The sequence below is a fragment of the Dermacentor variabilis genome, chromosome 4, assembly GCF_050947875.1.
Source record: "Dermacentor variabilis isolate Ectoservices chromosome 4, ASM5094787v1, whole genome shotgun sequence".
NCBI classification, from domain to species: domain Eukaryota; kingdom Metazoa; phylum Arthropoda; class Arachnida; order Ixodida; family Ixodidae; genus Dermacentor; species Dermacentor variabilis.
The window spans coordinates 125,054,628-125,069,922 of NC_134571.1; the positions used below are offsets into that span (position 1 = coordinate 125,054,628).

At 46.6% G+C, this 15,295-nt stretch overlaps 1 protein-coding gene across 2 annotated transcripts in view; it reads left to right on the forward strand.

The window, feature by feature from the left end:
• Positions 1 to 7,817: 7,817 nt before the first annotated feature.
• The window catches only part of LOC142579722 (ras-related protein Rab-7a-like), a 30,869-nt gene continuing 23,391 nt past the window's right edge, over positions 7,818 to 15,295 (forward strand). Inside the window, exon 1 of one of the 2 annotated variants that reach the window (XM_075690213.1) lies at positions 7,818 to 7,921. In XM_075690213.1, the coding sequence (XP_075546328.1) occupies positions 7,876 to 7,921 (46 nt within the window). In that variant the 5' untranslated portion in view covers positions 7,818 to 7,875. Of the gene's footprint in view, positions 7,922 to 8,326; positions 8,435 to 15,295 lie in introns of those variants that run through there. The other variant, XM_075690214.1, reaches the window with a different exon arrangement.

Genomic DNA, 15,295 nt, shown 5'->3' on the forward strand with positions numbered 1-15,295 from the left:
GTAATACAAAGGTATGTTAGAAGGAATCAAGAAGCGTAATCTCCTCATTTGTCAGTGCGATTAAGAAAGGCAGGCTAACAAAAGTGCTCTTCGTTTTTACATTCCAGAAAGCCACAGTAATTTCCTGTGTGCACTGGTCATTATCCATTGCAATTAAAGTGGTGGCACAGAAAGCCGCCGCTACAGAATACACTTCCAACTGTCCGTTAATTTCTTCAAAAAGGCAATTTTATAACTTTCAGCCGCTACAAACATGCCGACGTCATCTTCGGTGGTTGGACTTAATCGCGAGAGCAAGCAATGAATCTTTCCTATCAGTAAGCTGCTTGGATGAACGTTATATTTCAACAAGAGAAAAGAAAAAAAGATAAGCGGACAGAGAAAGAAAATAGCAAATCTTTGTACGCGTGTTCTATATGTGCCTTTATTCCTGTTTTCGCTTTGTTCCGCACCGTTTACGTATCTCTTAGGTGGCAATCGGTTAAGCACTGGTTCCTGAATAGATCATGAATGATGTGATTTTATTTATTTCCTTAAAGCGACATTTGCAGTTGTCATGGTAATTGTTTTCGTTTACGTGCACGCCTAAATATTTGTACTGTATGCTGGCTAACGGATATAATGCAATTACAATGGCAGAAAATGAGCGTCTCTTTACAAATATCTGCATTGTGGTTGAGCCCGATTTAAAGGTTTCCGCTACGCACGTTTAGCCACACTTCGAAACCGTGTCCGCTTTCCAATATAGAGGCTATCGCTTGTAAAAGCATTGTCACCTGGCAACTCAGCCGGACTGACGGGCCGATTCTAATACAGTTCTATTTTAGTATGAGCTGGTGAACAGGAAAGTGAGTTCTTTGCAGATCGTTGAAGCCTCTAAATATATCTGTTTCCCTGTGGCAACGGGCAACAACCCCATATTGCAGGAATTGAGTTCTTGAACGGCCACGTACGACTTCGCGTTGCACCTCATTGAACGAGTGCACCCGTCGATTTGACTCCTCTATGCTACCAGTTGAGCGCTACGTGCTTTAGGCACGTGGCGTTCCCTGAATTAGCGCCTTGTTGCCTTGTAATGTCCGCGAGTACTACATCGATCATTGACCACGCTGCATTAAGCATGCACTCACTCGCATTGTCTCTGCGCCAGAAAGCGGAACCGGCGATAACGAAGTAACGCATCCTTAACTATAGACGAACTACAGAGTTCACGGCGCCTGGCGCCGTCTCGTTCGTTCGCGAAGACACCGCGCGAAGGCCTGCCTGGCGCGGCTGCAATCACGGCAATTATTGTAATCAGTGCTTTAGAAAAACGATTCGCGCAGTCGTTGCGCAACTGTCGCTCAATGCATAAGGCTGGTGCCAGTGACGACGAGCGCCAATTGTTCAGGCTTTTATTGTCGCATTAGACGCAGACGCGCAGATGTCGCCGAGACATTCGGGATCCGCAGCTGCGTCATGCCTGACTGGAAGTCTGCCTTCTATGTGTGTCTGCGGCTGTCTGTATCACAAAGGAAAGGCTTGCCGGGCAATTAGCACGCGCAGTTTCACCTTTAATGCGTGAATGAGCCCCGCTATAAGAGTAAATTTTTACATCTAAAATTGAGATAATAATAATAACAATAAATGAAGCGTATAAGAGGCACTTAGCAGTCGCTCGTTCTGGAGCGTAGCGAGCGTGAATGCAAATGCGTTGTCGCCAGTTACCGGACGTAGCACATTAAAATGAATAATGCTTTATTTAAAAAAAATTAAGTTAATTAAGTTAGGTGGTTTTCACCCCATCAACACGTGGTCACCGTGGCGGGCATAGGGAATACTATGCAACTATGAAAACTACCATAGTGAATACAGATCGGCGATGTTTCCAAGAGTAAATTATTGTTTGTATCACCCATTACAACAACATTCTTATTTTCTAGTGGTGCAGCATATATGTAAAATGTGGTCAAGGTTAGCACAGAATTCATTGAATGGTCAGCGCCTCCTGACTGACGATGAAGCGGAGCGGTAAATGTAGCCAAATGTGAAATTCCTGTTATATCGCGTAAGAAAACAGTTATTGACTTCAATCCAAACATATTCGCAATTAGTAACGGTTAAGCATGAGTCATGTCTTCTTCGATAAGCAAGATTAGAATTGAAACACAACTGCACCACCATGACTGCTCGTTAATCTATTGCAGTATTCTGATTTCTAGTTATGGAAGCAATATAGATTTTTGTCGTCGTCAGATAACCAGGTTTCAGTCGTGGCATCTAATGAAAACGAAGTAGTTAGTGATGTGAGGCAATGATCGATTTTATCAAAGTGTTTGCGAAGGCTCCTCGCATTAAAATGAATGATGGAATTAAATTCGCTTAAGAAGGAATTCACTGGATCGGGTTTCAGTGGATAGACCGTGATTTTTATGTCAAATGGTTAAACAGTGATTTATAAGCAATTTTTATTAGGTCAGATTCGTCTCAAATGCGCAAAACTTTGCTGTTAGTAGTCTTCCTAGCCTCGATATGGCAGTCCAATGAAACATCCAGCCTTCTTTTTTCTTTCTTCAAGGTAAGGGCTTTGGAAAAAAAGAAAAGAGCCTTGTTACATGGGGTCAAATGCTCATTCACAAAAACGGTACCGTTTGAGGAACCAAGGAATCCATTGTCGCTAAGACAGGAGTTTGGCTTTACGCGCTTTGCTATCAGAGTGACTTTTCCTAGCTCTAGAGCAAAATCGACCAAGGGTGTTTTTCTTGCCATTTGATCTGGTGGGTACCCGATGAACAACGTCCAGATCGCTAGGCTGATAGGGGACAGCCAATTCTCTCCCCTACTCCTATCACGATTGCAACACAATAATCCCCTAGGGAACGCTCCTGATCTCGGCATTGCTAAGGCGGGTGTACTGTTCAAGCTCCTAAACCTTGCGAGTCAATGAGTAGTTCTCGGATTTCATTTGCTTGCTTTCATTGATTAGCGTAGCATTTTCGCTATGTAGTTCTTCAACAAGTCCGTTAACATGATGGGCGCTCGAATATAAGGAATCCATCTCTTTCTTCGACTCAAAACAACAACGATACCAAACTCTCCCATTCTCAGCAAAATGTGACCAAAGACGAGTTCACGAGCCCTTTTAGCAATGCTGTTAATCTGAAATTCTAGCTCCTCAATTGTTTTAGACAGTGCTGCATTCGTCGGCATGGTATGAGTATTAAACACAGATTCAGGCAGAAAAATGGTGTCAAAAAAAGAAAAGGAAGCAGGAAGATCAACGTAGGAATACGTGCGCAAACAGGCTATTCAGGCTTAGATGTGGGTCACGCAATGCCGATGCTGTCAGTCACGTGCACGCACAACTCAGTAGTAGTCTTCTCATCGTTCCTACTTGGTTCATGCGAATAGCTGAGGTTGGCTATAGCTTACTAGAGTATTCTATGTCTCTTAGCATTAAACGCACACTGAACAGGGACATTACGTTAAGTCGAATTAGTAAATTGAGCCTCTAGAATAGCGAAACGGTTGCTCTCGCCTTGGCAGAAGGATAGGTAAAGGAGAAAAGATGCACAAAGCCATAGCCAGGTAGCAATGTTGCCGCGAAGCTCCCAAAGAAGCTCAGAGTGGTGTCATGAGGCTTTAGAGAGTGAGAAAAGGATGGATAGAAAGGCAGGGAGGTTAACCAGAAGCAGTTCCGCTTGGCTACCCTGCACGGGGGGAAGGGTGAAGGGGGATAAAAAGAGAAAGAGAACGGAAGGTGGAGACAGAAAGAAATAGAGATGAGCACGACCAAACCACGTACACTACAGAGCGGCAGGGGGCGGCGTTCTTACAGTCTATTGTGAAGCCCCGCACACCACAGGAACCTTAATAACGCGAGTAAGGCCTTTAGCGTGGATATTCTATGGGAGTACTGACCTAAAGCTTTCAGTTCTGATAGTGGACGATTGTCCAACTGGTCTAGTACTCTGCACAGCACTTGTCTCTGAGCACTATATCGCGGGCAGACACAGATAATATGTGCGAGCGTCTCATCGATGTTGCATGTGGCGCACGTGGGGCTGTTGGCCATTCCAATACGGAAAGCATACGAGTAGGTAAATGCAACGCCTAGCCACAGACGGTACAGCATGGTCTGTTCAAGTCGTGGTAACCTAGGCGGTAGGTGCATCCGTATGTCCGGAGACAACGAACGCAAACGACACATGGTGAAAGCGTTCGAGTCCCACTGAGGCAAAGTACATTCACGGGACATCGAAACGCAATCGGACCTACTTAGGTGTTTTGAAGACAAGGTCTTAGCCGACTTCACACAGGTTCGTGTATCCAGAAACTGGGTATCTTGTAACCACTTGCAGAGAAAATAAACAGCCCTATCGCGCTTTTACAGCGTTGTAGCGAGTCGCAGAAAGTATAAAAACGTAAATCACAACGAGATAAGATGCAAGAATTAGTCGCAGAGTAGGCAAAGTTAACGGTACGGGCGTAATTAAGGCCAATATAGTCGAAAATGAACCACGTTGAACTATACCCTTAAAGGGTGCACCGCTGTAGATATAGACGTGTTGAGGCAAAGCCAGCGTACGGCACACTTTTGGGAAATGGAGCGAGTTAGCTAGTACAAGCAGGATAACGCGAGACAATGGTGTCTGGAAAGCGGCTTCAGTGGTTCCCACAAGAAATGAGACTTAGTCGCAAAGTAGGTAAAAAGTAACGGTGAGGGCGAAGTTATTGCCAGTAGTGTCGAAAGTTATCCGCATTGCGCAATAAACTGTGCTATCTACGGGATCGGTCCAATGGCATCTTGATCAAGAACAAGAAATGCGGCGCTATAACATAAAACTAATCCAAACTTTTCTATTCCAATTCTGCAACCAGCCATCCGTGATTGGTCAAAAACTTTTTGGAACCACCCCAACTTCACCTGTATGTCACGCGACGTCACGAAAACTGCGATAGCTCCCCATCTGATGTGACATGTAAGCACTGATTATGCATGATTTGACCGAACAAAAGAAAAAGTTTTTTTTCTGATTCAATGTCTTTCCGCCATTAGCCCTCGGCTATTGGTCAAAAGTTTTCGGGCTACACCCACTTCACCTGCCTGCCACGCGACGTCACAAAACCGCAAGAACTCACCACGTCAAAGTGACGTGTACGCGTTAAAAATGCATTAATATGCCGAACAAAACTGAATTTTTTTCTGAATAGCCGCAGGCTGCCCCGTTCCGAAAGAAATAAAAGATTGCTGCTGCCGATCGCTCAGGCACTGGCTACTCGCACCTGCCGGAGAGCATGGGTTTATTTGCATAAAGTAAATCTTTTTGCGTGGCTGTGTAATGTTTTCGAGCACTTTCGGCATGTTTACGATCTCATTACGCCAACTATTCTTTGCTGAAGATCCGTTTTAGCGTAATTCTTAAGCTACCGTTGCATGCCGCCGCGATTTTCGACCAGCCACCGCAAGATAAGTGAGGGAAAGCGGACCAATTGCAGACGCCAGCAATCCCTCTCCGCTTGAGCGTGCTCCTCGCCTCTTGTCAGCCAATTAGATAAGACAAGTCGCTAAGTGTAGGCAATGTAATTCGTTTTTCAAGCAAACAAAAGTGACCTTCTAAGAACGAGGAGGGCGTTTGATTGGTCTGTTCAGACAACCCTGGCGGGTGACCGCCCGATGCTTGCTTCGGGGGTTACGCAAATTTGACGTCAGGAGATTGAAATAAAAGCAGATTGGAATAGCTTTACGTTATAGGGCTCGTGGTCAACCAAGTTTGGACGAGAAAGAAAAGTTCGACCTTCTTGCGCGTGAAGTGAAATATGAATAATATATCATATTACTAAGTAATGAACACGAAAAAAAGACAGAAACATAGGTATAATGAATATTTAATGAAATAATAATTGGAACCGTCATGTACGTCGTCCTTGTCTTCTTTAGCGTGGACACTTCGCTGTGCCTTTCTTTTTTTCAATAATGAAACGAAAGAAATCACCATAGAAAGTTTCGAGAACATTCCATCATACCATCTGAGCTCTCATAATATTGGCGCCTTAGTGTTCCCGGTAAGCGGTTTTCGTGAACGACATGGCTGTTCACACTTTCTTTCTGTAGTCAAATAATAAAATTATGCTTAGAAAAGAAGTATTCACTGAAGTTCAAGCAAACGCCGGCAAAGCGGCTTTCACACATTCGAAATATTAGTACAGAACGAAGTAAGGTATACGGTAGCGCGATTAAAAGAGAGGACAAAAGAAGACATGTGCACACAGGGACACACACAGCACAACCCTCGTGAACGAAGTAAGGATATGAGCATGAGCCTATGACATGTAGAACAAGTGAGGCAATTCAGCAGCCATACCCATTGCGCTTTACGCGCCGCAGCCGAAAAGGCCCAAATGCAAGGAAGTACTTTGAAATGCGTGACGACAGAGTGACAGACGTACGCAGCCGGAGGCATATAGGCACCAAAAATAAAGTTTGGGCTTCATATTGTTTGCCAATAATCAGACTTCTTCCACCAAATGAACGCAAAGGAGGTTTCGAGAGCATACTTTACCAGTCCAGGCGGATTTGGTGTTGCTTTTACAGCTCTTTAACGGGAACTGAAAATGGAACTTCTGTCATGGAACAGACTAAGGCTGGTTTTTGTTACCGAGCCATCCATTTCTTTGTTTTATTGTTAACGGCAAATGCTCTGCGAAAGTCAGCCAATAGCCTATTGAAATTCTTCTATTAAAGATATATAATAATAAAGCGACATCGTTAAGGGCACCGTGTCGTAGAATATTCGGTGTCGCCATCCGCCGCCAGAAAAAAATCATACCGAACCACAACCACGCAGGCCCTCCGCGTGGCGCACAGGCGTTACTGAACTAATTGAATTGCTCAAAGTAAAAAGCGCAAGAAAATGTGGAAAGTCCGACGTACACACAACCTACACACATGATAGCGTCGGGCTGTAATTTGAATACACGAGAAAACATAAGTCTGTTACGCGGAAACTCAAACACAAACCCATTTTTCTTTCCTTACGGGGGTTTGAACCATTTATGGGCCACTGCATGTAACCTCTGCCTTACGGGGGTATGAGCCATTGCTCTGCCCTGCACTGCCGCCGGGATTGGCCCGCCATTGTTTTCGATCGGGCCTCGCGTCGCAAAAAATCTGGTGTCGGTGTCGACGGTGCCAGATAACGCTATCGCGTTCCGCTCTTGAAGGCTAAGCTTAAGCGTCCTTAAATTTTTCAGCAAGTTATACCATTGGTTAACATGAAAAGGGCAGGTGCTCACTACTGGAAGCAAATACGAATGAAAGGAAAGACGTGGCGGACAACTGTAGCGCATAAATTTATAAGGCCTCTGTTACAAGCGAATTTTCTAAGATGTTAGCTAAACTCCTAGTTTCATATAACGCGCGCCTTTTCGTTAAGTAATCGCGTGCTCAGCAGTCGCTGGTGGAGATATCTAGAGAGGATGGCCGGTACTTCGCGGTCATCTAGCAACGTATATAATTAAGGGTCCCGGTGTTGCTACAAATTTCTTATCGAAATCAGTTCAGTAACATTACAGCACTGACATTTACCTCAGAATGTGCGCATAGCCCAGCAACATTGTACCACTCTCACTTCTGTCATAAAGAGGTTATATGTACAGCTGTCCTCTGACTCGGGAAACGCGCGACAGCTCGGCGCAAAAGTGCGCGTTGTTGGCTCTTTCACTTTTCTTTTTGCTCTCTGACGCCATAGTTACGCACGCGGCCGACGACTGAAACGAGCCGACAAAAGGAACAACTGGCGCAACTAACTAATTCCCCCGCAGACGCCTAGCGTTCCGCTCCATTGTTCGCCAGGAAACAAAGATCCGGCGAGTGACCCAAGCCCGCAACCTGGCATGGCTGTGCCGCCACGGTGTCTACAGGCCCGCCACCATGCACCAGGTACACACAGCGCTTCCGTATAGCCTATTTCACAGCCACTGTCCTTCGACTACCTTAACTAGCCCACTAACTACGTTTAAACGGCCGTAATATAGCCAGTGATACACGCTTCTCCTTTCCAGCATTTCCCCCCTCCCCTTCCCCTCAAATCTTTTTTTTTTTCATCTTTTCTTTCGCTTTTAAACAACCGACGAGTGCATTGTCAATGGCGTTAAAAAAAAAAAAAGCACGTCCGGAGGTAAGCGAAAGCGACGGCTTTTGTCTTCCGGCAGGCTCCGGCAGCTGCGCGCGTACGTCTGCCGTGCCAGCCCGCGGCAATGTGCGTATACGTACGTTGCACATAACGCCGCGTCCTCAGCGCGCAGCTGCGTGCAAGGCTTGTGTGCGCTGCCCTCCCCGAGCAAGAGAGAGAGTGGGGGAGATATCCGCGCTGAGACGCGGGAGGGTCGCGGCATCGTTTGCGGTTGACGCCTGTGTGCGGGCTTCTGTCTTCCGCCAAGCTGGAGCAGAAAGGTCGGTGTGCTTTACAGAGCGACGCGCGCTTTACGCTAAATGTGGCTTATCTCCCTTTGGTTTATGATTTGTGGAATGGTGCATAGCGTGCCGAAGGAGTGAATGCGTTGCATCGTGCACACTGAGGAGTCGCCCAATTGTTTTTGTTTTTTGCATAATTGCTGTTGTTCATGTAAGCATTACATAAGAGCAACTGAGCCGCTCTACTCATCTGGGAGTTCTGGTAGAAACCAGAGATGACGCGATAAGGCATTAATTTGTTTCTTTCCTTTGGCTTTCTTTCTCTTCCTTTCTCGCATTTGAATATTTAAAAAAAATTAAATCAAGTATGGGGGTTTCACGTGCGAAAACAACGATCTGATTAGGAGGCATGCCCTAGCGGGGGACTCCGGATTAATTTTTATCACCTGGGGTTATTTCACGCTCATCTGTAGCACACGAACGTCTTTGCATTTCACTCCCATCGAAATGCATCCGGCGCTTCAGGGATTGAACCCGGGACCTCGAGCTCAACAGAGCTTCTCTCTCTTTCGAAAACGAAGCGGACTCTGGGAATAACGAGCGCGCTATGAAATAAGGCGCGCTTCCACAAGATGTATAAATGGCAAAAAAAAGGGGGGTGACATCATTCAATATCTTCCCGATGCCGCCGCTATCATTATCTCATGGAAGAAGCAAAAAACGTTGTCTGGTGTTGCTCTCGCCTTCCAGTCAGATTGTGTAGGATGGCTCGTCCCTCAAGTGCATTCAGGCTTCGCAGAGTAAGAGCCCGCGTTTGTCGACCTTCTCTTTTTTTGTCCTCATATCTTTCCGCGTTGTTACACCGTACGGAACGTAGAGTTCGTAACTTGCAATAAGAGCTAATAAAACCACAGGCACACAAGCACCGCTGTGCGCACGTCCTTCTCGTGCTGCGTCGAAGAGTAACGATAAGTGTTGGGGGAAACGCGGATATACGTTTAAAAAATATATAATCTGGATGGGATGTGAGATTCGAAGTAAAGCAGAGGATACGTACGACGCTAATTTTGGCCTCGCAGAGTTCTTAAGCGCATCCGAATCTACGTAGACTGGCGCTTCTCCTTTCAGTCTCTATGGCGACAGTAGCTGGGAATCGAATCTTTCACCTCCTGTTCACCATATATCCACTGAGACACTACGATGGATAGAGCTCTAAAATCTCCTATAATCACTTGTTGCTGTTATCGTCTTACACCTTGTGCGGCGAACTGCAACTCGAACACGCGACCTCGTGAACGCGACCTCGTGATCAGCATGGAACGTCTCGGCCACTAGTCACTCTGGCGGGTCTTCACGGCAGAGGCAGCGTCGAGGCGCGAATGGCCCTTAAGGAGGTGTAAATACTCATATACTGCTATCTACAACAACGACGAAATGTGTAATTTGCAAGCATGCTCGCCACATAAACGGGCGGCGGTAGGGCAAATAATAACCGAGGTTGTCATTCGTTAGGACGCGCAGGACCTTAATAACTTCAAAAGCAAGGACACTCTCGATAGGTATCCGCAATGTGCTAAATTGTGGAATTTATATCGCAGTGAGAAGTGACCAAAGCGAACAAAGTGACATTGTTTTCTCTCTCTCTCTCTCTCTCTCTCTCTCTCTCTCTCTCTCTCATCGTTTTTTTTTTGCAAGGAACACAGAAGTGACTGTGATGCAGTTCATGTGTGTAAAAATAGCCACATATTTATCCTGAAAGTGTACGTGTTCGATGCCTGTCGCGCTAACGACCTGAAGAACCCAAGGGCGTTCAAGACCGACGGATGAAGCGATGGTGACACTAGATCGCACCAGTGACAATTGCCTGGGAAATGATGCTACTGCGACAGATGCTGCGATGGCATGCTACATTGTGGACAATGGTCGATCACCACTATCTGAAACATTGAAGGCGCCCGCGATAAGGCGGTGAACAAAAGCTGCTGACCTTGCCAGGTCACGTACAGCGCGAGGCTACCCGTAGGCGTGTGATCGTTCGGGTCTCTTTTGCAGCTGCATTGATAATACTGCTACAGGGACTTGCGAATCATTGTGGGAGCGACGAAACATTGTTAGAAACGTTGTTTTATTTTCAATTTTCTCCGGCTAGCTAAGTAACAAATAAATTACGTCGCACGTTAGGATGGTTCGCTTGCCCGCGGTCGTATTTCTTTGACTGACCTATAGCCACTTGCGTTTAAGTCACAGATATGATGTGTCATTTCCCAGGCTACGTAAGTAGCGAGAAATACAGTAGCTGCCCTTAGCATGGAAATGGTATGAAGATTGCTTCCGGCACTTGCTAAGCTGTTAACAGATGGAAATTCTGTCGCGCGCAGGTTATAACGTCGCACTAAATAATATTTTTGCTACAGTACGCGCATTCTTTTATATTTCTCAGTCAGCTACCACCCTTCAAATCTGTCAATTATTGTCGGATGTTTCCGGTGCTTAATATTACTCACCTGGGTTAATAATGGGGAACTGATAACCTTTCATAAGTACAAGCGACCGGGAAGCCCCGGCACCGCATTGTCAAAGAAATAGTATCAATCCCCACCTTCCTTATCGATAGCTGGATAGTTCAGCGGAAGCTGAGAAGATGTCAGAAAGACGTCGTCCGAACCTAGATGTTGTCGGCACACAGGAACTAAAATGGTGTATCGCACTGTTTACCGATGATTCTGTGGGGTGTTGCACAAGCCGGTCAGGAACAATCAGGAGAGTGAAACACGGGCTCTTCACAGACTGTCCCGATATTGAAATGAGTGGGAGCAGTACGTCGCGGCCGTAATTACATACATACATACATACATACATACATACATACATACATACATACATACATACATACATACATACATACATACATACATACATACATACATACATACATACATACATACATACATACATACATACATACATACATACATACATACATACATACATACATACATACATACATACATACATACATACATACATACATACATACATACATACATACATACATACATACATAAGAACATACTGGTGACTAGTTAGTACGGCATAACTTGAGGTGTAGCGCAAGAAGACACGCAGGACGACAGAGTATACGAAGACAACAAAGCGCTACCTAATACTTTCGTGACCGCTGATCTTTCCAAGCGAGTGCAAAAAATCCTATCATATTGAGCGAGAAAGAGATCGCTTTAAATATGCGCGACGCAGGAACCGATACAATCGGTTCTCTCTAAAAAACGTTGTCACCCCATGCCGCGAACGACGAAGGCAAGTAAAAATGTTAAATCTTTAGGTACTGGTTACCGGTTAGACCGAGTTCAATTTTGGAAGCCTACTATATGCCGTGGTTGTCGATGGCGTCTTCCACGCATTGTAGTAGTTACTTACGTGGATAAGAGTACAACAAATTCTTAATGTCTAGAGAGAAGGCAGAGGAGTCCGCATGGGGGGGGGGGGGGGAGCGTTGCCTTTCAAAGGTTGTACCACTTCGTTAGAGCTGCTGATCCTAAAAGGATCGTCGAGATGCCAGAACCTTGAGCTTTTCCTGTGAGGTGCGAGCAACTGATTCCTGCCAGAAGCCATTTTCTAATATAATCACACGGAACGCACACTCACCTATGTGCGCTTCCGCAGAAAAAAAATATTTTGCGAACAGAGACCCTTGCTCTGTTACGCATAGGGCGAGTAATGGAAAAGCTGATCCTTACACGCCTGGAATGGTAACTTGAACGCCACATGACAGGCTTTCAGCGAAGCGGTCCATCAGTGGACAATGCTATTAACCTTGCAATGTCAACCAGCAACAAAAATGCATAAAGCGCATATCAGTGACGCTCTTTCTTGGTGTGAAAGCTCAGTTCATGTGTGATGTCACACATGAACTGATCCCCGAGCCATTACAGGCTGTTGGAATGGGTGACTATTTGACGAGTCCTTCTTTGTGCAGACCGAATATTGCCCCACTGCCAACCGTTATACATACGATGGCGTCCCACAGGGCGGGGTATTGAGCCCAATTCTATTTAACCTATGATCAACTTTGCTGATATTTTACCCAAGACAGTTCACCTATCAATCTATGCTGGCGATATTTGTCTGTGGGCTTCTGTGGTGACTCGTCTTCAAATGCGCGCAGGACTTCAGCGGGCAGCCACCCCAACTTGTTCATATCTCCGCAAACAAGGCCTTAGTGTGTCCCCTGAAAAAATTCACCGACGAATACGATACTCCCTAATGCGAAATTTGGGCGCAGCTCTATACGTGTTTTCATTTCGCGATATATTGGTTGGCGCGGACTATGTTTCGCGCGCCATGTTGCAAACTGAGCGAAGTGTGGCGCGACTGCTTCGCTAATCGGGAGATCGGGAGGGGCAGCGCATGGCTGGCGCGTACGTGGGTGCGATTCACATTAGCCGCCGCGGACAGACCTCCGCTCATGCAGCGCTTTGTTTCCATATATGGTATCGGAGGCGTTATCGGTTAACGGACGACGCGCGCTACTCTGGTGCCATCTCCTAGCCATCGTTGCCGCAGAGCCCCTGTTGCGCGGAACTACGCTTTTCTTCTCACGCTTTCGTCATACCCTCCTCCTCCACTTTCCTCCTCGCGCTCTCATCGCTATCGCCGTCTTTCATTCCCCGCTGCGCTCTGCGTTCGCTCTTTGATCCTTCGTTGTTCTCGTTCGCTCGGTTACGCCGAGGAATGAGCACGCAACATTACTGTGCCGCCTCTGGTTAAGTGACTTTTTACGAAAGCCTACTCATTCCTTGTTGGAATGTCAGAAACCTATCTGCGATTCATGCAACTGTGAAGAGACGATCTAACATGTGCTTTTGTAATTTTTATGACATCGAACGCGACGTTCTTTGGAATGTATTAAACCGATTAGACAGCAGACCATTTTCAGAGACAGAGATTATTGATCTTGGACCATGGTCGTACACGTCGCAGGCTTACAAAGCGACTCGATCGTTACTACGGTTCAAGAAGTCGGCTGTCATCAGTGATCGATTGTAGGCGTGAAGTGATGGACAACTGCACATGTTCACATCGATAGTATCTTCCTGTCTCCTTCTCTTTTCTTAACCCCCTTTTGTCAGTATAGGTTAGCAAACTGGACTCGAGTCTTGCTGACCACCCTACCTTTCTTTCTTTCCTTCTTCTTCTTCTTGTGGTTCTTCTCCTTCTTCTTGTTCTTTCTCCTCCTCCTCCTTCTCCTCCAACTCAAGGTCCTTGAATTAAAGCTCTTGCACAGCCTAGGCCGCCTAGCTCTTAACTATTTCGAGGGACAAGTCATCCCGCTTAACAAACGTGAAATTTATGGCTTCCAATGCCTTTGTACTGCACACGACTTTTTCAAGCACAGTGAAACCGCCCTCTTTATCGGCCGGAGCTAAGAATAATGAGTTCTTCTTTGGGTAGGTGAACTTGCCGTCCAGATCGTAGGTAATGACGTGTACAGCAGTTCTTTCAAGCACGTCCGGATCTTCCTAGAGGCATCGGTCAGCGTCGGTTTCAGGAGCACTCCTGCCAATCCTGCTCACCACCGGGCCTGAAGTCATCGGGAGGTCCTTCGTTGAGCACCTCGCTAACGTCATCTGGAATGTAGACGTTAAGCCCAGACCACACGTACGCTCGCGGACGCACGCAAGCTCGCGTCCGCGCGCCTAGCGCCTTCCGCGCCTCGCGAGTAATGGCGGTTTGCAACCACAAAGACGCGCGACAGCGCGCGCTCACTGGGCCCACTCACAGGCGCCTTGGCAGACGCCGCTTCGTACTTTGGTATTGACAGTGTTTCAAAATGCTTCGATATCTATAAACGTAATTGTTATATTTTTATAGCTGCTAGATGAGCGCATAAAGGAAAGAAGAACCACTTTCTTGCATGATATAAATCTGCTTCACGGAGAGTTGAACTTTCCGCGCCGTAGCTGGGTAGCCAGGCGCGCCGGCGCGAGGCGACCCAAGCGCGCGATAACAGGGAAGTGCTGTTCCTCGAGATCATGCCGCGTTTCGACGCGTACGAGCCATATCGCACCATCTGCGCATGCGTGGGCGCGTGAACGCGAGCTGGCGCGCGTCCGCAAGCGTACGTGTGGTCCTGAACTTTACACACACAAGCGCGCGCGCGCGCGCGCTCTCGCGTGTTCACACGCACGCACGCACAAAGGCAAATGCACGAGACCATCCAGAGATAACGTTGCAATAAAGGAGGAACGAGAAAACAAAATGCAAACCGCACACGTCGTGCCTACAAAGATAAACGGAGACATAAAAACAAAGACTCATCCATAGCTTTCACTCCAGTAAGAAATCAACTCCTTTATTTGGAGCTAGCTCACGTAACCAAACAGAAGTGACTCGCTGACCCCCAGCATACTGAGCCCGAATTCGATAATGCCGTCGTCGTTCAATGTCCAGCTATTGAGTGGACCGGATTCGCGCAAATTCATTAGTCTAGCTCTCATGATATTGCGGAACAACGTGCAACCAGCCTTGTATTGTAGTACCCTAGTTCCATTTGGGCAAAAAACAAGAAAAGAATCACCGGACGGTGCCAAGTTACGATAGGAAATCGCAGTTCATCCTTCACCGCTCGCTCCTTTGTACGCGCTCTGTACTGTTGCGTACTTCAGGGTAGCGTACCGTACTGCTGCCGAGAAGTAGCGACGCCTGCCTATCGAAGCTCGACCGACATTACTTATTGGGTAGCGTGGCGTTGTCGGCGGGCTGCAGGCATCCGGTAGATCATAGCGACCAAGCAGGGGCGAGACGATTTGCAAGTGCGAAACTTGCACTGTTTATTCAAAGGTAGTTGAAAGAAAATAAGAAAAGCATGAAGTATGAAGTATC